Source organism: Miniopterus schreibersii, assembly GCF_964146895.1.
Source record: "Miniopterus schreibersii genome assembly, chromosome: 20".
Taxonomy (NCBI): domain Eukaryota; kingdom Metazoa; phylum Chordata; class Mammalia; order Chiroptera; family Miniopteridae; genus Miniopterus; species Miniopterus schreibersii.
In genome coordinates this window covers 7,985,756-8,008,799 of record NC_138122.1, presented here as the reverse complement: position 1 = coordinate 8,008,799, position 23,044 = coordinate 7,985,756, and the positions used below count along the sequence as shown (strand labels likewise).

Below are 23,044 nucleotides of genomic sequence, written 5' to 3'. Positions count from 1 at the left end.
CCATCACAACCTGTCTATGCTGACTTTCCTGAAGGTAACACACGTACGTCTGAGAACGAAGGGTAAAAACAGGTTCATGACTGAGATAAGAAGTTGGAAACAAGTTGAAGACAGCAGAATATGGAAAGAGGCTGAAGGAAAATTAGCCTAAAAAATCTTCAACAAGTTTACTTTTCCTTCCTTTACATTTGTGGGAGATAAAATAATTCACAGAATTAGCAAATTTTAAAAAAATGAAACAAATCATGAAAACTTAAAAATGTATTTTATTATTAAGGTCTAGCACCTGGACGAAATTTAGATCTTGTGTTGAATAAGAAACTATACTTTATTTCCTTTTATCTGATCTAATCAGGTGCTTTCATAATTATTAAACTTTGGGTATATACATAGAAGAAGAGTTACTCAGAGTTCATTGTTCATAAACTCATGAATATTTAGGAGTAAGGTAAGTGATGCTTTAAATGTAACTAGATAAGTATACTCTAGCCTAGAGGAACATATAAATTCAATTATAAATCATGAAGTTTCATTTTTTTTAGCAGCAAAAGAGGTGATATTCATTAATTTAAGATTTTTAGTTTTTCTTTAGTCTTAACAATTGTTTTCCCCCAGGTTTATGAGTCACAGGCCATCATTCTGAGCCTTTTCTCATCTTTTACATTATTGCTTATGTTGTGTGAAAACTACACTAACTGATTTTAATAAACTTGGCAATGTCTAAAAATATTTTGGAACAAAGATAAAGTATCAGTGTCATATGGGACTTTTGTAAACAATCTTAGTTGGGTTAAGAACGTAGCCTTAACAGAGAATTTATTATTTTGTCTAAAACAGCACAATAAAAACACCCCCAACAATACATAAACCTACATATAAAATATAGAGTATCTCTAATATTTTTCCTTTATATAGTATCACGACCGTATATGCAAGAGAAAGTATTGTGGGTGGGGCAAGAGGAAACTGATTTAGGCAGTGACCTAATTAGTCAGCAATTAACATTCAAAGACCAAGTAAACAACAATTTCAGCCAGAAAAGCAGTATTGTAGAGTCCCTATGAGACTGGCATTTACCTACCACATTCTCCATTCCTGGCCATTTCATGCATAGCTGGACTATTCTCAATCACGGTTCGTTGCCTTCTTTTGCAGAAGAAAGGTAAGATTATTTGGAGGACTGGTTCTATAAAGGTATAGGCAATGCCTATACTGATACCAAATTTTCACCATGAAAAATCAAAATAGAAATGACAAAGCTTAAAAAAAAAAAAAAAAAGTATGTTGGATTTCAGAAGTATTTACCCTAATAATTTTTAAGAAGGTTTACCACAAATACTTCCAAAAACAACAGGCTTTACAAAATACTGTACAACGTCTGGTGTATAGGAGTAAACATCTATTCAGGCCGCCTGTCAAATTCTTTTCAGAAATTTGTTTCTGGTGTACCCTTTCAGGAAGGTCAGTATTCACCTGACCCCTTCTTTACCTGACGAGCTGCTGTTCCTACTTTTAACAACGCAAAAAGAAACAGGTGTTTTAAGTCAACTGGTTTTCCTTAAGTCTCACAGTCTGTATTCTGTTTCGACACCATGTTATTGTGCACTTACAGAAGCAACCTCCCAGTCATGAAAAACAAAACATCAATTGCAAGGGTCACAAAGTAAAAGGGAAATTCTTTCCCAAACCCTTTTTTGTTTAAAAAGTAAAATTAAATTTAAATGTACAAGACCAAGCACAGGCACTTTCCAAAAACCAAAATGAAGCGAAACCATGGAATTACTCAATAGTTATAGAAGACAGCTCTGATTTTGGGGGGTCCTCTCTGGTGGCCTCGGCACAAACACTGGTCTTTGGCTGCTCCGGCATTTCCTCCTCCTTTTCTGCCAGCCCACCAAGAGACCCCAAGGGGAAAGTGCTTTCACAATTTTGGGTTGAGGAGACCTGTGAAATTACAGGCATTTGAACAGAGGAGTTGCTTTCAAAACTGTGTTCTCCAAGATCATACTGAACAAGGGTCTCTTCTTGCTCATGGTTCAAGTAGTCCGGTACTAGGAAATCACTAAGAGGCAAGGATGAAACAGAGAGTTAATTTTCAAACCAGCAATAAGTAAGACACAATAAAAAGACCTGATTTGTAAAACAAGACTGGGACTTTTTTCTCTAATTCTTGAATGAAGATTAAAACTTAGGAATTTAACTTCTAAACTGTCCTAAATATGAACCAAAGAGCTCCGTTAGAACAAAGGTATGTCAACTCTCACTACCACCTACCACGGATGGATAAGATCCAACGTCCCCTTTCTTGTTTCATGTAGAAGAGTTTCTGTTAAGCGAAGGTCATCTGAATAATTTATGCTTAACCTTTCTTGGACTATGTACTTATTAAAAGGCATATATATAGGCCCTGGCGTGGTATTTCAGTTGGTTAGAGCATTGTCCCGATACTCCAAGGTTGCGGGTTGGACCTCTGGCCAGTGCACATACAAGAATCAACCAATGAATGTGTAAATAAGTGAAACAACAAACTGATGTTTCTCTCTCCCTTCCTCTCTCTAAAAAAAAAAAAAAAATTTAAAAAATCAATAAAAGGTTTATAAAACTAATTTTATTACTTCCAGAACATAAGTATCCTTATGTATAAATAATCTTACACAAAATCTACTATATAGAGAAATGTAGAAAACTAACTTATGTGTGTCCTGCTATTAGATTTGGCATATGAAAATTAATAAACATTTGAATCAGAATTTGGAAATGAATGCCATGAGATTAGTTACATTTTAGCCCTCAGAGACTATTTAGTTTACTGTTATTGAAAGTATTTAATAGTCTATTGATATAAATTATACTTAATTAATGAATGTAAAATATACCAAAATTTTAACAGTAGATATTATTCCTGAGTGGTGAGATCAGAAAAGGTCTTTGATTTTTTATATTTTATACTTTTTAATATTTACTATATTTTCTACTATAAGCATTTTCAGTTAAAATAAACATGAAATAAGTTTTACGTTAGATGCTTCATGTAAATCTTTATTGCTTCACTATACTAGAAATGTCAACTCATCACTTAATAAAGTTATTTTATAATTTAGTTGTCCAGTATTAATAAAAATATTAAAATCTGCTCGTCAGTAAAGTAATTTCAGATGTCATGTTACACTTTCTAAAAACTCTTCAGGTGTCAGACAGGAGATGTTAAGGACAGAGGGGCTCTGGGTTGGAGAGACACAGACAGAGGAGTGATTAATGGAGACTATTTTAATCCCAAACGATGTTTAATGTGACAAGTATAATCTAGGTTCAGTGATGTGACCACCAAATGCTCACAGTTAGAAAAAATTACATTAAACAAAAGTGAATGTTGTCTGATTTGAAGAGGAAAACAAAATCTATGCAGGAATATTTGGAATTTATTAATAAGATTTAAAAAATAAAAGTGGTTTAAGAATCATTTTATGAGAAACTGAGCATTCCTATAGACGTATTAAAAATAGACAACAAAATTTTCTATCTAGAGGGGACCTTAGAAATCACCCTCAAAGCTCAGTTTATCTCTTCTAACTTTCAAGCTTCTTCATCAGGAAAGTGACGTATTTGATCATGACAGAAGTTAGTGACAGAACTAGAACCTGATTTCCTCAGATGCCCTATAAATCAGAAAGGCAATTCCATTACAAATTATTAATAGTAAAAGCATGAAGCTTTAAGCTGAAAGAAAAAAGGAAAACTCTGTTTGCTCTAAATAATCATATCCATCATAACTGCTACTGAAATGTCTCTCTTATTGTATATTCCTTTCATATAGAATTAAGAGAGAGAAGTGATCAAGAATTTTAACATCTAAAGAGTCTGAAGTAATCCAGCATCACTAAGCATCATCTGACATGGCAAGTTTTCCAGTAAGGTCTATTTAAGACCCACTACAGAATTACTTTAACATTATAAAAATAAACACCACACACACAAAAAACCCAAGAATATAAGTAGCCTACTCCTGTAGGAAAAGATTTCTAATTTCAAATATAGTAATATTTTTAACTGTATCTACTTAGGAGATTCAGCAAAATTTTATCAGATCAGGAGATCAGAGTATGGACAGTGCAAATTTAAAGGGAATGTGACTGATTACCTGGCAACCTGATAAAGACAAAGTAGGCTGCCCTAAAAGCAGGGAAAGAGAGTTTAGAAAGCAGTTTTCCTGGTTCAGTCCTCGTCGTGCACCTCACCTGCTCTGGAAGTAGTTTGCTAGCTCTGACGCTTCATGGTTCAGACTCCTCAGGTGCACGATTAAATTTCCAGAGTTGGTGAACATGGCGCCACATGTTTTGCACTCGTAAATCCGAGGCTTGCGGATAATGTGCCGGGAAACCCTCATGTGGTGCTTATATTCCCCGAAGGAAGTGAAAGTGGCACTACATATCTGGCACCGGAAACAGCGTTTACCTTCATGCTTTAGGCGATGCATCTTTAGCGAGTAAGCCCTGGTGAACTTTTTTCCACAGCGGTCACACTGAAATGGTTTAATTCCTGTAAAATAAAGCAAAGTATCTAAAAGCAAAATGAACTAAAACGTCATCAACCTCACAAATTTCTGAACTATAATTCTGTAGGAATTTGAAAAGACAAAAATCACCAGCAAAAATGAATTCCAATTAATTATCTCAGGAAAGGTACAGAATATTTGAAGTTGCTACTGCCTATTTTATTTTTTTTTTTAAAAAGAAAGTCAAGAGGAGTGGGGTAAACTCGGTAATATATACTCAAATTGATTTCTGAATACTCTTCGAAATCAGATATCTATTTTACAGACTTCAAAACACAATTTAACTACAGTATTTAAACAGAACCCAAATCCCCATTTAACACCTGTTTCATTTCATTGAAGTAGTGAGGTTTACACTGAGAAGATGGGAAGAAAATCAGTAGCTACTCTTCATTCCTTATCTCAGAGAAATGAGGTGGTAGAAGAAAATTCTAACTTCTCTAAACATAATGATCACGATAGAACTACCATTTGATACCTTGGGTTTTTAGGTATTTAATAGTGATAGAAAAAAATAGAAATTTACATGTATATTATTAATTACATTAACGGTCTCCAATTCATTATCAAAGTTTTGGCAAAACAAATTTTAAACCTTCAAAATATAATCTGTTGATTTAACAAAGTCACAAGAAACTGGTATTAGTCACAGGGACTGTCAGACCTTCTAAAAGAGGCAAGTGAGACAGAACAGCTGAAAACAACAGCAAAGATTTCTTACTTATCAGAGGTCAGTGTTTTACCTACAAGAATTCTGCTGCCTTTATGTGATCACTGAACTTAAGTTTCAAATCTGTTTTACACATCATTTAACCAAAATCTCTTTCACACTAAAAAAGGAGTACAAAGCTAACTAGCCAGGGCACAGAGAAATTCAGGATTGCAGAACTAAAATTATTATTATTAAATTGTAAAAATCACTTTTTATTTGGAAATAATTTCAAACTTAGAGAAGTTGTAAGAACAATACAAAGAACACCAATATATACCCTTCTAACCCCATTTGCTTTACAACCTGTATTTGTGCTTCTCTACCTCACATATATACACACACCTAACATATATCCATTATCTTTCTTATTTACATATTATACACACACACTGCTCCACTAACTGTTAATCAGAGTACTTATGTTTCTGGAAAATATATTAAGCGAATATGTTCTGATGCTGCACCATTTCAGCAATAGACCTAGGCTTATCTGTTCTCATTTGACTTCCCAGAGCTACCTATATATTTTTTTAACTCAAAACCACCTATTTTCTATTTTTAACTGGGATTGCCACAGTAGGGAAGATGACATTACCTGAGTGGATGAGCATGTGCTGTTTTAGGTTCTGAATGCGGGTGAATCGCACCCCACAAGTCGGACACTGAAAAGGTCTGTCGGGACCATTTGGGCTGGGCCGTTCTGTACTGCTGGTAGAAGGAGCAATGTAGAGTTGATAGGGATACTGAACATTTTCCAATCTAAAAAACAGACCAAAGAAGGCAACCAGGCTCTGATTTTTAAGTTGAATAAACATTTCTGCACTTTAAATGAACAAAAGACAAGACACTTAAAGACTGTTTGAAACAGTTCAACTGTCAGATGACATGTTTCATTTACAGCAATGTGAAAAACGTCCGGAATGGCTAGCATCTTAAGTGAGGATGTATGGCCACAGAACATACCATGAACACTTTTACCTCAGCTATCTGTAATCTTTCAAATCCTTTTCTTCCTACCACTGTTTTAATTTAGGCCCTCAACAATACAACGTTGAATTAATAACTCCCTCTCTTTAGCCCCACAGGCCTCTAAATCCATCTTTCTGTTTCACAACAACTTCTTCGATTGAATCAGCCCTCCTTTTAAACTCCTGCAATGGTTATCTTCAGAATAAAGTCTAAACCCTTTGCAAGGCACTCCTTTTGATCTGGGTTCTGAGTACTTTTCCAGTCTCACGTCTTGACATACTCCCCAAACATTCCCTATACCAAGTGGTTCCTGCTAGCAGTTCTCTCAATGCTGGGCTTTTGTACACTGAACTTCCTCTACTAGTCTATGTTCTTTGCCTAGATAACGCCTAGTCATTTTATGAAATGTACCAAGGTCACCTCCTCCTCCTGGAAGCCTTCTTTGATTTATCAGTGACTTAGGTAAGTACCTTCCTATGCAGAGCAATAGAACCCTCGAGCAGATCACTCGAGATTTTGTTTAGTTGCCTATCTTCAACCTCTCTCCCTCCCCCAAAAGTGGTTTGATCCATTTGAGGGCAAGAACTATACATTTCATCGATAATATCTCTACTACTTACCGCAGTATCTAGTATAGAACAGACAACCTCATTAATGTTTGAAATTAAGGAACTGAGGCACATTTCCACTTGTTTACAGCTTCACTAATTATTCAATGACTGGTACCTAACCTGCTCTGCCGGGTGTAGCTATTCCAGAATAAATCTTGCCGCAGTCTTTGAATCCTTCCAGTTTTCAACAAATAGTTTTTACATCTGCCCCAGGCTCTCTTTGAGGAGTTAATTCAGTGGAGTGTATATGCAGTGGTCAGAGACAGATAATACTCAAAAAAATGATCAGAAGGAGAATTAAAATAGGGTGAAACAACAGTGATTAGTGCTGCTTTATTTTAGACTGGGGGTCAGGAAAAGGTTCCCTTAGAATTGACAAAAGCAGAAACAAATACAGAATATTCCATGAACAGAAAGGAGATCTATACGACTAAAATGTAGTATGCGAGGAGAATGGTCAGAAGGGAGTTGGGCAGAAAATGTTATCATGTAGGGCTTTAAAAGGCATTAGCAAGGAATTTAGATTTTAAGTGTGAATCTACGCGAAACATTTAAGAATCTACTGCTTAGCATCCATAACCTGACTTAAAGAACAAGATCATTCTAGCTACTACATGGAGAAGGACTGGAGTAGGGGGGAGAATGAACTCAGGGGCCAGTTAAAGGCTACTGCAGTGTTCAAGGCAAAAGATGGTGGTAACTTGGGTGGGCGGTTGTAGCAGAGATGGAGGGAAAGTGGACTGATAAGGAGTGTGTTTTGGAGGTAGAGATGTGAGGACTTGCTTAAGGATCAAATATGGAGAGGAGCAATGGGGAGTGAGGGAAAGAAGAAGTATAATCCCTAGAGATATTGCTTGAGAAATTAGGGGAATGATGATGCTATTCGCTGAGAGGGAACGAATGAAGGAGTAGGCTTGGAAGGGGAGTTGGAAGTTCTGCGTTCTTCCTGGCCATGTTAAGTGTGAAATGCCCCTTATACATCTGTGTGGAGGCACTGAGCAGGGAGGGTAAGTCTGAACATGACCTGGGAACACTGGTGTACAGACGAGGGTATGACAAATGTTTTCTGTCGCAGGTTAGAGGGTAAGTATTTCTGGCTCTGCACACATGATCTGTCTCAATCACTCAACTGTGCCATCCACAGACAAGATGTAAACAAGTAAGTGCAGCTATGTTCCAATAAAACATGATTTACAAATAAAGGCTGGTGGGGTGGAGCTGGCCTGTGGTACATAGTTTGCCAACCTGATACAGACACTATTTAAAGTGATGGGACTGGGCAGTTTTGAAAATGCTAAGAAACCGCTATACAGGTGGTTTGATTTATGATGTGATAATGCTACCTCGTTACTATGAAAAATATACTAAAATGAGGTCCCAATAAACTTCCTATATAATCCCCAGATAAAAGACTTAATCTTAAGAGTGGCAAGCACAGTCCTTAAAGGAAACTAACATACTATGTTAGTACTGACCGATCATCATCATCTGCATGAGCATTAGTGCTAGAAGTGCTCTGAAGTGTAGGTAACCCTTCGGTGACGCCTTCTTCTACAGAGCCTGAAAATAAAAGAAGACAGCTGTCAATACTTTGGTGTAAATAAGCCTAGATACTAATTTCAAGCTGTATCTTCAAGCTTTTAAAAACAAACTAATGTACACATATATCCTGAATTATTAAGCAAAAGTAAGTGTTCTGTTATATTTTACTTCAAATGTTGATGTGATTGAAACAGAAATCGTGTAAGACAACAGCCTTATATTTATTACTTAAATTCTTTTAGGAGTATTTCTTTGATATAAGTGTTAGAAACAAGCAGAGCAATTAAATGTAAACTAAACAAAAATTAACGTAAAATTAAATATAACAATAATCACTTAAGGAACCAATTTTTATTTTTTACAAGTTTTATCATGACATACAACTTACTTATTGTACATACAACTTTTACACAGAATTAGAGACAGCTATAAGGTGAGCACCTGTGCCACCTCCACGCATGTCCCACTGGAACACTGCCAGCATCCTAGCAGTCCCTTTACCCTTCCCTGGCAAACCCCTCCTTCCAAGAGGCAACCATTATCCTGATTTTAATGGTCATCATTTCCTTCCTTTTTTCCTGTCCTCCTTCAAGTACCCATAAACTAGGGGTTGTTTCTGTAGAAACACAGCCATGTACCATCTACCATGTACTATCACACAACAGCAGCAGAGTGGAGTCATCGAGGTTGCAACAGAGACCATGTGGCAGCTAAGTCTAAAAATATATACTATCCTGCCCTTTAAGGAAAAGTCTGCCACTCTCACCTTAAATAGTACAGTTCAGTGTTGTCTAGTTGTAAATTTATATAAACTGAGTCATACTGTGTCTTGTTTCTTTCCTTCAATATTGCAGGCCCATCCAAGCTGTTACAGGTAAGTGAAATTTAAAAATTGTTGTATGATATTCATAACCTATTTCCCTCTGGATAGACAGATTCAGGCCATTATGAACAACGCTGCTGTGAATATTCCTGTACAAATAACTAAATGCACATATGCATGCTTTTTTTCTAGAGTATCTAAACTCAGGAATGGAATTGCTCGGTGATAAGATATGTTTATCTTTGACTTTATTAGAAAATGTAAAACTCTTTTCGAAAGTGATACTGAATTTACCTTACTACCCAGTGTATGAGTATTATGTTGCTCCACATCCACAAACACTTGATATTATCGGATTTTTATAATTTTGCCAATCTGGTGGGTGTGCAGCAATATTTTATTGCGGTTCAAGTTTCATTTCCCTTATCACTAATGAGGTTGAGCACCTTTTCATGTATTTACTGAATCCCTTCTTCTGAGAAATGCCTGTTCAAGTTTGGTTATTGAGTTGTTTGCTTTTTATTATGAGTTCTTTTCTATATCAAATATGTATAACCCTTTGTCAGTGATACATGTAACAAATATTTCTCCCTCTTCCATGACTATTCTTTTTATGGTTTCTTTGGATGACCAAAGTTTTACATTTTAATTCAATTGAATTTATTAGTCTTTTCCTTTATGGCTTTTTGGTCTTATTTTAAAAAATCCTTCCCCATCTCAAATTATCTTACAAAAGATTTATATTTTGCCCTTGACATTTAGGTCGTTTTAAAAACCCACCTGGAGTTGATTTTGTGATTCAACACATTTATTGAAAAACTCGTCTTTTCTTCTCTGCAGTGCACTAAACACATGGTCTGTTTCCAGGTTTTCTACTAGTTCCATCTGCTTGTCTGTATTTGCATTAATGCCAGTCTTTAGTTACCATCGCTTTACAATAAATTCCGGTATCAGGTAGAGCAAATCTTCTTACCCTGTTCATTTGCTTCCTGAACATCTTAGCTATTCTTGGACCTTCGCATGTCTTTACACATTTCAGAATCAGCTTGCTGGATATAAGCGATAATAATCATTCCATTTACCCCCTTTTATTAGTTTGAAAATTACACAATCTTTTCCCATTCTTTTTTACTGGTTACTTTAGAAATTAGACCCATACTTATCAAAGTCTAAAATTAAAACCTTGACTTCCTCCTGAGATAATACAGGGTAGGGAAAAAGTAGGTATAGAGTTGTGAGTATGCGAAAGAGTTTACTATTGTATTATTAATTATTGTATTATTTTCACATGGGCTGTAAACCTACTTTTGCCCCACCCTGTATAAGAATCTTAGAACACTTTAACTCCATATCCCACTCAGTCCCACTCTGCAATTTACACATTATTGTGATATTTTACTTCGTTTTTTAAAAAATATATCTTTATTAATTTCAGAGAGGAAAGGAGAGGGAGGGATAGAAACATCAATGATGACAGAGTCATTCATCGGCTGCCTCCTGAATGTGCCTTACTGGGGATCGAGCCCGCAACCCGGGCACGTGCCTAGAACAGGAATAGAACCTCAACTGCCTGGATCCTAGGTCAACGCTTGACTGCTGAGCCATGGTGAGTCGGGCTACTTCCTTGTTTTGATAAAGCCCCACAAGACATTACTTTTATACAGCAATGACTATCTAAATTTGTTCACATACCTTTCTTTGCTCTTCATTCCTACTTGTATATCAGATCTTTCATCTGTGCTCACTTTACTTCTGCCTGAGTCTGCCCTTAAAAATTTTCAAACTTTTTAATTTTTCAATTACAGTTGACATTCAATATTATATTAGTTTCAGGTGTACAGCAATTAGACCTTTATTTAACTTATGAAGTGATCTCCCCATACGTCTAGTACCCATCTGATACCACACACAGTTATTACAATATTATTGACTTGATTCACTTCCTATGCTGTACTTTACATTCCCAGGACTATTTTGCAGCTGCCAACTTGTGCTTCTTACTCTATTTTTTACCCATCCCCGCCTCCTATTTGGCAACCATTAATTTGTTCTCTGTATCTAAAAGTTTGTTTTTGTTTTGTTTGTTCATTTGTTTTTTAGATTCCACATATAAGTAAAATCATATGGTATTTGTCTGACTTATTTAGCATAATACCCTCTAGGTTCCTTCATGTTTTTGCAAATGGCACGACTTCATTATTTTTAATGGCTGAGTAATAATATTCTATTGTATATAGTAACCACACTTAAGAATTTTTTAAGAATTTTCTTTAGTGATGATGTGCTGATGAACTGTTTTTGCTTCTTTGAAAATGTTTTTATTTCACTTTAATTCTTGAAAGGTATTTTCATGGCATGTAGACACCTACACTAGCAGTTATTTTTTTCAGCACACTGAGGGTATCGTTCCCCTGGCTTCTGATGTTATTAGAAAGTCACAGTCTTCTGAAGATACTGCCATCACCCCCTTGCCCCCCCAAAACTGTCTCTATAATGCATCTAGCTTTGTTTCTTTTATTATTCTTATTTGGGATTTGCTGGAGTTTTTCATCGGTTCTGGAAAATTCTCAGCCATTCTCTTCTCCTTTTAGGACTTCCATCAAACCAATGTTTGTATCGTCCATAACCTTTACCTTCTCCACTATAGGCTCTACCACTGCCTCTGTGATGGTTAATTTTATATATCCACATGACCGGGATGAGGGATGCCCAGATAGCTGGTAAAACATTATTTCTAGGTGTGTCTGTGAGGATGTTTCTGGGAGAGATTATCATTTGAATCTGTAGACTGAAGATTTCTTCACCAATGCAAGTGGATATCATCCCATCCCCTGACTAAAGAGAACAAAAGGTGCAAGGAGGGCAAGTTTGCTCCCTTTGCTTGGGCTGCTCCTGCTCCATCCTCTCCTGCTCTTGGACATCAGCTCTCCTGCTTCTCCGGCCTTTGGGTCTGGGCTAGAGCTACACCACTAGCTTACCTAGGCTTCTAGCCAGCAGACGTCCAATTGTGGGACTTCTCATTCTCCATAATTGTGCCAGTGAAGCCCTTCTAATAAATCCCTATAAATCTATCCTCTTGGTTCTGTTTCCCTGGAGAACCCTAACTAATACAGTCTCTTCTAATGTATCTTCCTTTTTTTTTTTTTTAAACTATATCTTTATTGATTTCAGAGAGAGGAAAGGAGAGCGAGAGATAGAAACATCAATGATGAGAAAGTCATTGATTGAGCCCGCAACCCGGGCATGTGCCCTGAGCAGGAATCGAACCCTGATCGCCTGGATCCTGGGTCAACGCTCAACTGCTGAGCGACACCCGGCCGGGCTCTAATGTATCTTCTGATTCACCAATTCTCTTTTCTGCTAAATCCAATTTGCTGGCCAAAATGTTGACTTTTATTTTAGTCATTTTTTTCTTTTCCAGAAGTCCTTTTTGTTTTTCTCAAATCTGCTATACTATTTTTTAGTTTACTGTGTGCTCTGCAATTATTGTTCAAGCTTATTTATTCTGTTAAACATAGTAAGCATATTTGTTTTATATCTGTATGTGAAAAGCTTGCCAATCTATCTCTGCTGCCTGCTTTCCCCCTGTTGGTTCTCTGTCTGCTGTGTTTCCTTGTGTGCCTTGATTGTTTCTGACTGTAGTTATTGCCCTTAAAAATGGTTTGTAAGGGAATGATTTGCTGATGTTAGGATGAGTATGTCCCTTTTCAGAGAAGCTTTATGTTTCCTTCTGCTCAGTTCCTGGGGGGCACTAACTACCTAAACCAAATTCACTGAGATTCCTTGGCTTGCCCATGTAAGCAATAACCAAGAAGTAAATCTGCAAGGTCTCGGTGGTGGCCACAACTTCTCAGAAATGTGTACCCCTTTTTGCTTTTTATCTTCTAGTCTGCCCAATGCCAACGCAGCTGTTTCTACAGTCCCCGGGAGTCTGGAGGAAGGGGAGCAGGGTTAGTTTTACTGGCACAGAACTCTGGGGTCCCTAATGCGTGGAACAACTGCTCTAAAATTTCACAACTTTCACATCCTCTGGGTCTTGCCTTCTATTTCCCTCACTCTCTGAGTTGATGAACCAAAGTCCATTTGTGTTTTGGTATACATCTTAGGGAAAAACTGGTTTAGTGCTCTGATATCTACTTACCTCTCTGGGGCAGGCTGTCCTCTAAAATTAACCATCTTTTCAAATACTTTTAAAGTACTTTAAAAAAAATCATATTGTTGTTTTTAGTGGGAGGGTGGATCCAAACAACCTAGCCAGTTTTCATCAGATATGGAACTTTGCCAATGTCTTTAATGCATGCAAATAAGCCGTGCTGCAGCAACGGAATAAATCCGAGCTGCTGAAGCTGTGTGTTCACTAACAGCAAGCATGGTTTTGGTTGCAATGTTTCAATGAAAGCTAAAATGTACTAATTATAACAATTTGTACAACACCATATATATGTGAACATTTAATAAATATCATCTGTTAATAGATATAGGGTGAAATTACTTCCCAATGAAAATTTAGAATCTAGTACTTCAGTTTTCCCCTTTGGAACACTTCCAATTAGCTAATATTATTAGGAAACAAATACATTTTCCACTTAAGTAAAATTTTCCAAAAAACAAACAAAACCCTAACTTAATCCTTTTTAAGGTTTACTTTATTAAACTTATTAAATTATTTGTGCTAGAAAATGTAACCTGTGACAGGGTCACATTTTTGCCTTGACTTCTTAAATAGAAGTCTTGATGAATCACAAAAATCATCAAGAACACCAATTATTATACCATGTTCTAATACACTGATAGAGATTTCTGAAAGGAGACAAGATTATGCATTTACATTCATCCACAACTGCACCCTCAAGGTTCCTGCCCCACCCTCTATCTCACCCTTACTGTTGTGTGCTTAACATTTCTGTGCCTGTCTTTTTCTCTTTCCCTTGCTATCAAAGACATTTATGCTCCCCCCACCCAATATGCCTACTTATCCAACTTATTCCTGATGCCTCTGATTCGTTTTTAATCCAGGTGTGGGTTGGGGGGCCAGTTAATGCTGTATTTTGTTTTAGAAAGAGTTGCTTGCTTGTCAATTTCACACCATTTTCACTTTTTCTTTAAAGAAAAGGGAACTAAAGACTAACATTTCAATCTGTCCTAGGACAAAAACTGGAAAACCCCCAATATTTGGACCTGGTCACCATGGACACACAACACAAAATTCTGCAGTTATTCGGAATACAGGCAATATTAAATCTTATAGGCAAAGACTTGCGGAAAAGGCCTGGAGGTATGATTAGGGCAAGCCAAGAAGGCTGATCTAACTGACGTTTGCTCTCACCACCAGGCAAGCTATGCTACTTCTAGGAGGGGTGGGGTCTTGGTGAGGTGAAAATAAAAACCACTCCCCTCTGGAATAATTCTAGTATTGTCAAGAGTTTGCTTAAAAAGCTGGTGAAAAAGAACAAATATGGAGCACAAGATACATCCTGCAGATGGTCTCTCTTAAAACAGAGCTATTTCCACATTCTAAAACATCATCTAAAGCTTGGACTCTAGGTCCCTAATTTGACGGATAGTGCACATAGAAAGTAAAACAAAGGGCAATCTCCTCTCCCCCATGGCTAGTAAATGAACCAAAAGCTAAAAAAAACCACTCCAAGCTAAATTAAGAGTTAACAAAATACACTTTAGAATTCCATCCATCCTGTAGACATTATAACACAGTGTTGTATCACTTATGCAACTACTGGAAAAAATAAATCTTGTACTTTTTTTTCCTGAGATAATGGTTTTTACCAATGATGACAAAAGTAATCACATGAACTGGAATTTAACTGAACTGATTTAAGAGTAGGATATACATGTAACATTACTTTCCTGAGGTGACAATGATGTTTCTTAAATTACTAAAACGAAGTTTCCTTTCGACACTATAGGGGATTCTGCTCTTGGTAATCAGGGCTAAGAATTCTGAACAGATCCCTCACCTTATGAAACAGTAAAGCTCATTCACAGAAACAATCAGCTTTATATGGTAAGGGCTATCTCATCAAGAGAGATGCTACTCTCTTCCACCAAGAATGAGTGCTGTTTAGTTTCTGTTGCATCAAACTGACTCCTGTTTAAGTACTTAGGACACTTAAAAAAGCTCTCTTCTGGGGGTCACAAATAATTCCAGTGGCCATCCACTACTGAGCTTTTACCATGTGCCAGCCACTGTTCTAAGTGTTTTAAATACAGTATCTCATTTCATACCCGAGGAAGAGAAAAAGCAGTCCCTAATATTTAGGAACTGGCCTGACATTGACACTAGGCCTGGTGGTCACCAGTAGGGTCTGGTGTTTTCCTGTTTGACATAAAACAATCTCACAGAACACCTGCATGAGACCAAGTCACATGGTCTGAAACAAAACACATAATTTTGTTTAAGCGCAGACAAAAACAAAGCCAATGTATAAACACAAATATACCCAATATAAGTTACTGCTGTTTTAGGTTCACTTAGGTCTGTATTCCTAGACATTTGTTAAAGTAATCATAGAGTTATCCCTGCTTTCTGACATCTGACCAGTCCTGAGAAAACCCCACATTCTTGAATCCTCCCTAAAATCACTTTACACAAGCCCAAATCCTCTAAGTCCTTTCTAACATCCGCTGACTGAAGTCTTAAAGATGCATGGTGTGTGATTTCCATGTTGCAAACGGGCAATGAAGTAAACTTCCAACTTGTTTAATTACAGGTGTGGTGCTCCTGGTGTACTCTGGCAACAGGGCGTTGGCAGAAATGGAGGACCCATGGAGGTTCAGCTGAAGTGCTTGTTGCCTTGCACTGGGAACCTTGGTGACAGGGTGCACATCTAAAGTCCCCCAGAGGGGAGGGCGGAGTGGGGGACCGGATGAAAGAAGGTGAAAGGATTAGCTGAAGAACATATGCATAACCCATAGACACAGACAACAGTGTGGTGATGGCTGGGGGTGGGGGTGGGGGGTGGGAGATGGGGACATCTCTAATAGTAGAAACAATAAAAATAAAGTAAAAAAATAAAAAATAAAATCCCTCTTGAGGTGCAACCTGCCCTTGGCTGGGAGGTAAGTGCAGGCCTAACTGAGCTCAAGTATTTCACTGAAGCCATTTAGTGTTGGGTGTATTTTGTTTTCCTAGAAAAGGATCTTTTGGGAATATTTTGGCTATCCAATCAGATATGTCATTGTTTTCTGACTGGCAAAAACATTTCAAAACTTTGACAGGTATGATGCAGATAAACCTTGAAAAGATTATGGAAAAGGACAGAAGCCAATCTGAAGAGACGACATATTGCATGACTGCATTTATATGAAATATTCAGAACAGGCAAATTTATAGAGACAGTATAGTAGTGAAGTCCTTCTGACTTCAAAAGTGGACAGCTCCTACCCAAGATGATTAAATCAGAATATTTTTCTAATTTTGCAGTACTCTTTTCTGTCCCTTTACTATTAATTACTACTAATCTTGCCTGTTAATCCTACTGTTTTGACCCCCTAAAATTTCCTGCCACTTAAGGAAAAACAAAACTCTTGAGTGTTTTCTTCCAGACCATAGCTATACTACTTGGAGTTTAACAGATTGCTGGATCTACTGTCCTCCATCCGACCTGACTGACAAAACTAAGTAACTGTTCCCTTAAACACTTCAGAAGGTAGATTCTCTATAACAGGCCCCTCATATCCTATCACACCCCAGCTCTCAGCATTGAAAATAAATAAATAAAAAGGGGCTTGACCTCGCATCATCAAAATGCTTCTGGTGAAGTCACTGCAATCCTATCAGCAAGGCCCATTCAGTGAGGAAGACGCTAATACTGGGCTATCCTGATTATGATAGTTGTTACTCACGGAATCTGCCCATTTTAAGGACCACAAAACTGGCTCACTCCTATTGTAATGAACATTACTTATTTTTCCAATACTCCTACCACTAGGACACTACCTATGTGCAGAGGAGTTACACATGCCTGCTGCACACTAATTTACCCTGTGTATTTGGGGTTACTGCTAGGGAATTTCAGATATTAACGCCCCCCCCCCCCCATTTGTTCAACTATAGGTGTGTTCCTGGTGTTCTTTTGCTGGCGGGCACTGAAATACTTGACAGGTATAACTATCCTTACTTTATAGTCATGGACTCAGTGAGGTTAAGTGAATTGCTCAAAGTCACACGTCTATTAAGTGGCAGAAAACAGTAGCACAATCTAGCTGTCTGACTCCAAGTCCTGAACTTTTAATTGTTATGCTATACAGCGTATATGACTGATACTAAAATTCCACCATTATTCTAGCGGCCCATCTCAGTAAGTTTATCTAGCACTAGCACTACTGAACAAAATGTAGAATTATTTAGTATCTTCACAGACCCCCATAATAATCATTTTTTTTAACAGATTTTAGAGTCTAAAAAAATTGAATTTTTTTGTTAACATAATAAACTGTGAATTACCTAGAACTATTTATATGCCTTTGGTGCATACAGATAACTGAATATTTGAAGATAATGAAACCATATCAGGAAGTCATTCTCACTTATAAAACTTTTTCTTGGACTCTACCAGATATTGATAGTCACCTTTCTGAGTAATAAAGCCCAACCCAAACTTAGTGTTCTCTTTTCTGTTTGCTATATTTATTGCTCCTATTTGCCCTATATTGGGGGTATTAGATTTTAAATCTCTTGGTGGGCAACCGGTAATAAAGGGAACTAAAAAGAACAGGTAAAAATCTGCCCTGGTAGGTGTGGCTCAGTTATTTGGGTGTTGTCCTGTGCACCAAAAGGTTGCCGGTTCAATTACATGCCCCAGTTGCAGGCTCGATCCCAGGTAGGGAGTATGCAGGAGGCAGCCCACTGATGTTTCATTTTCACATCGATGTTTCTCTTTTTCTTCCCCTTTCCTCTCTCTCCAAAAATCAATTTAAAAAGCCTTTAAAAAAAAAAGAACAGGTAAAATCTTATTTGAATTCATTTTGTAAATAATCAAATTATCATTTTAAATGAATGAAAATTAAGTACTCTTGTAATGTATTCTTATGGAATATGAAAGTACCATACACAATTTCCCTTTCCCCCTCCCACATTTTTTGACTGCCTACTATACACCAGCAATTTAACTTTCTCCTGTAAGGCTTTGTTTTAGTGTATAGATTTGGAGTTCAGATAGGTTAGCTGAGAGTGATTAGTACATTTACAATGAACGCAAGGAAGGAAACCTCATCTGGGTTATTGGATTACATGATATTTGGATCAGAGTTGTTCACGGGTCTACATTATGAAAGAATCCACATTTCTAATAATATATATTAGAAATAAATTATGCTTATATAATTGGAAGGTTTACTCATGTTCCTAACTTTTCTATTTAATCATGCTTTACTCAAGAGATAAAATACAGCTATTTCACATGTCTAATTAGGAAGACATTCAGTTAGATTAATATTTGGTTTCTAAATCTGCAGACAAATGGTTAAAATAGTAATTACTCATTAGATAGCTCATTATTCAGAAGGCATCAAACTGTTTTCAGGATTAAAGACACTAGTAACTTAACAAAAACCAGGTCATATCAACAAACAGCTATGATCTCCTGCCCTCGAGCATCTTATTGGGTGTGTGGAACTTGACCTCTTTAAAAGTATCAGGACTCGCCCAGCCGGGCGTGGCTCAGCGGTTAAGCATCGACCTAGGATCCAGGCGATCAGGGTTCGATTCCCGGTCAGGGCACATGCCCAGGTTGCGGGCTGCAGCCAATCAATGACTCTCTCATCATTGATGTTTCTATCTCTCTCTCTCCCTCTCCTTTCCTCTCTCTGAAATCAATAAAGATATATTAAAAAAATAAAAGTATCATGACTCAAATTCAGGAATGATTTTTAGTAGGTGTTGTGGGTTGAATTGTGTCCCCCCAAAAAACATAATTAAGTCCTAAACTCCTGGTACCTGTGAATGTGACCTTATTTGGAAACAGGATCTTTGCAAATATAATCCAGTTTAGATGGGGTCATACTGGAGTAGGGCGGGCCCAATCCAATGACTGATGTCCTGACAAGGAGAAGGAGATGTGGAACTAAGGGACCACCACATGAAGATAGTGGTAGAAGCTGAAGGGATGCAGTCACAAGTTGAGGAACATCAAGCAGTGTCAGTAACTGCAGGAAGATGGAAAGAAGCAAGGAAGGATCCTTCCCTATAGCCTTCAAAGGGAGCACGGCCCTGCCAACATCTTAATCTCAGACTTCTAGCCTCCTGAACTGACAGAGAATAAATTTGTGGGTGAAATCACCTAGGTTGGTACTCTGTTCTGGCAACACTGGGAAACTCATACAGTGGATCAAAAGTCAAGAAAGTAACAAAGTTATTATGGCCTTCCTAGTTCTCCAACCTTTGCAATAAATTCTCTTTATTATTCTTTGTTGGCTTTTCTTCTCTCCCTGAAAATAGACACTTCTCAAGGGTAAATCCTTTGATTCTGGCATATATGTGTGTGTGTGTATTTTTTTCCTGTTGAGATTCAATCTGTCACTGCCAGAAGAAAGGACTCAAACAACTGGTAATCTTCAGTCATGAACTCACCAATCCTGCTTTTTTAACTGCGTTGCGGCATGATAGTGCTTGGTCATCACCCAAGCATAACTCACAAAGAACTGACCTTGTTGACTTATTCTTAAAATTGGGTTCCCACCTCCTTCTACTGATTTTCGTATTGTAGTTATTGCAAATAATAGACTCCTTTATATGATTACCATTTCTTGTACCATTAAGAAAGAAAAGATTAACTGTAAAAGACTGTTACTTGACACATCTGAATTCAGATAATAAAACGTAAAAAATTGTGACTTTAATAAATATAGGGGAGGGGAATAGTAGGTTTACAGTTGTTCATATGAAAAATAATACAATGAATACATAATAATACAAAAATAAACTGTCCTGTGTACTCACAACTGTAAGCCTACTTTTGCCCACCCGGGTGGAGTTATCAAGATTTTCCTAGTCATCCAGAGTACTCTACCCTCCTATTCCCTCAACCTACATACTCAATATCATCAGGCAGTAATGAATCTTCCTTTACAAAGTCTCTTAATACCCATTTTCTTTATAGTTTTAGTCTAAGCATCTTTTTTCATACAAAGACACAGTAACTGGTTTCTGAGACTGTCTTTGCCCAAACTCCCTGCATATCAATACCAAATTAATTTTCCTAAAATATCTATACATGTTTTATTTATTCCCTTTAAGGTAGAGAAGCCTTACCACCACTGAAATAAAATCTGAGCCTACTTGGCCTGGCTGTGGCAGACACTCATAGATGCATACAATATCCATTCTCTAATTTTGTTTGAGGCAGTTACACACCCAATGAATATACAGTGGTACCTTGGTTTTCGAACGTCTCCACTGATGAACATTTTGGTTTACAAATGCCGTAAACCTGGAAGGAAATGCTTCGGTTTTTGAACATGCCTCGGAAGTCGAACATGCCACATGGCTTCAGCTGAGTGCAAGATCCTGAGGCCTAGCTGTTGGCTGTTGATCCCTCGGTTTTGAATATTTCAGAACTCGGTCTTCCAGAACAGATTACATTTGAAAACCGAGGAACCACTGTACATGTCTTCCCAGATTCCCTTGCAGCTAGAAAAACCATGTGACATAATCTGTCAGAAGTTCTTAAGGAATTTCTGGGAACATCTGTGGTTTCCTGATATAAGCACTACCCCTTTCTAGAATACGAAGCCAAAGATGAAGCAACCATTTTGTAACCATGAAGCAATAAGCATACAAATGAAACTGACAAACTAAGAATGGGAGATTATAATTATAGCAGGGGCCTAGGCCACTGATTACATTGCAGAGACACTGTCCCAGTCCTGAACTTCCCAGTTCTTAATGTTTTATGTGTAAAACATAGAATCCCGTTTGGTTTAAGCCACACTGAAGGGATTCTGTTACATGCAGTTGAATACAATCCTAACTGGAACCAGTGTTCAAAGCTCTTCACGACATGTTCTCAACCATTCACTTTGTCTTGCCTCCTATTATTTTCTATACTTGCAGGTATCCACGTCTTGTTCACATCATTCTGCACTGAATTCACTGCTTACAAACATACAATATTCTTCTATATCTCCATGCTTTTATACATTTTCAAAGAAATGCCACTCCCTCACCTGGGCAAACTCCTACTTAACATCCAGTTTAAATACAGTGTTAACTGGTTTTTTCCTTTGTGAACCCGTAATACTTTGTTTATACCTCTAGCCTAGCATTAACCATTAATTTACACATCTGATTCCTCAATTAGACTATTAAACCCTCAGATGCAGTGACTATCTTTTTTTATCACGTATCCTCAATGCTTGGCACATGTTAACTTTTTGATAAATATTTAATGAAGGATAAAACACTAACTGGATTTTTTTAACTGGTATTTTTTTAAATTGAAAGTAATTCACAATTCATTCATATATACTTATATTTATCTGCCTTTGTCCCATCAGATACTGTTCAACTATTTTCTTTCTTCCTCAATGCATAACTTACAAAAAATTACAGTACTAGAATCAACATCTAAAAAAATCCAGTTATCATGCTTTATTCTTCTCAATGTTTCCTATAGGACCCAGACAAAACTTTAATCTAGTAAGCACTTAAAAATGCTTGAACCTTATTATGGCATCATGAAAAACAGAAAACACCGTACCTATAGAGGAAGACTGTGGACTAATCAGAAGGTCCTCTTGGACTTGTTCACTTCCTGGCACTGTCTGCTGATCACTGAGTGAACTCTGAGATGCACTGACAGGCTGGGATACTTCCTCATGAACCTCCTCATCACTTAACCTTTCTACTTTGACCCGGACATCTTCTTCGGCACCCAGAGGCAAGGTAGTTTTTGCGCTCTCACAAGTCACAAAATCGGCCATTCTTCTATCTGTCTCAGATGGGCCAGGTAATTCTAAAGTCCGGGTATTTTCTGCCTGCTTAACCTTATCAGGCTGAATTCTTCGATCAATTCCAAAAGGAAAAGTCCAGGGAAAAGCTAAAGAAGAGTCAACTGGTTGATTTCTATTTTCTGAGAAGGAAGCTGAAGAATTCAACACCTGGGGAGAATTTGTTTGTGTGCTACACTTTACAGGACTTTCAGGAGACATAACAATATAGCTTTTGCGTTTTCTCCGGGATTCTCGGCAGACAGGAATGGTTCTTTCTACCACACTGCACTCTGAAGATACTGGTGAAAGGCTTCCGTCTCGAGAAGTAAAATTGCAGTTAGAGTTATTTTCTTGTCCAGCATCCAGACCCTTTTCCGGTTGGCTGTTGGGTGTATTCCATAAAATGCTTGATTTCATGAACTCTGAGCAGGTGCTGGCAACACTGAACATCTGCATATAACTGGCTGCAGCCAGAACATCAATGATGTTTTCTGTGTTAATTGACAGAGTGGCTGTGTAAGCATATTCTAGAAGGGGTATAAAACCAGTCACTGTAACATGATGTAAATCCAACACGTTCTTGTTCTCATCCTCTGCTTGGCCTACAAGTTTGGTGCGAAAAAAATCACTGCAAGCTGCTAATACCACCTTATGTGCCCGGAAGATTTTGTCCTGCACACGAATAGTGATATCACAAAAATGTCCATCATTTCGCAGCATATTTAGTTTTCCAAGCATTTCCTGGCTGTGGGAAGAAGAGCTATGAGTAAATGTTTTCACACCCATCTTTTCCTTCCTCTTTTACAGATGCTCTTCAAGGATGCAAATGAATCACAAATGACCTAAAAAAAATAAGTAAAATAAGCATTAATTGACGGTTTAGTAGT

General features: G+C 37.4%; 1 protein-coding gene across 4 annotated transcripts in view; it reads right to left on the bottom strand.

The window, feature by feature from the left end:
- Positions 1–247: 247 nt before the first annotated feature.
- The window catches only part of ZBTB44 (zinc finger and BTB domain containing 44), a 45,468-nt gene continuing 22,671 nt past the window's right edge, over positions 248–23,044 (bottom strand). The window contains exons 2-6 of one of the 4 annotated variants that reach the window (XM_081122563.1): positions 21,926–22,999; positions 8,320–8,404; positions 5,860–6,023; positions 4,453–4,536; positions 248–2,062 (exon numbers count right to left, since the gene is read on the bottom strand). In XM_081122563.1, the coding sequence (XP_080978689.1) occupies positions 2,052–2,062; positions 4,453–4,536; positions 5,860–6,023; positions 8,320–8,404; positions 21,926–22,943 (1,362 nt within the window). In that variant the 5' untranslated portion in view covers positions 22,944–22,999 and the 3' untranslated portion in view covers positions 248–2,051. Of the gene's footprint in view, positions 2,063–4,235; positions 4,537–5,859; positions 6,024–8,319; positions 8,405–21,925; positions 23,000–23,044 lie in introns of all 4 variants that reach the window. The other 3 variants (XM_081122560.1, XM_081122561.1, XM_081122562.1) reach the window with 3 other exon arrangements.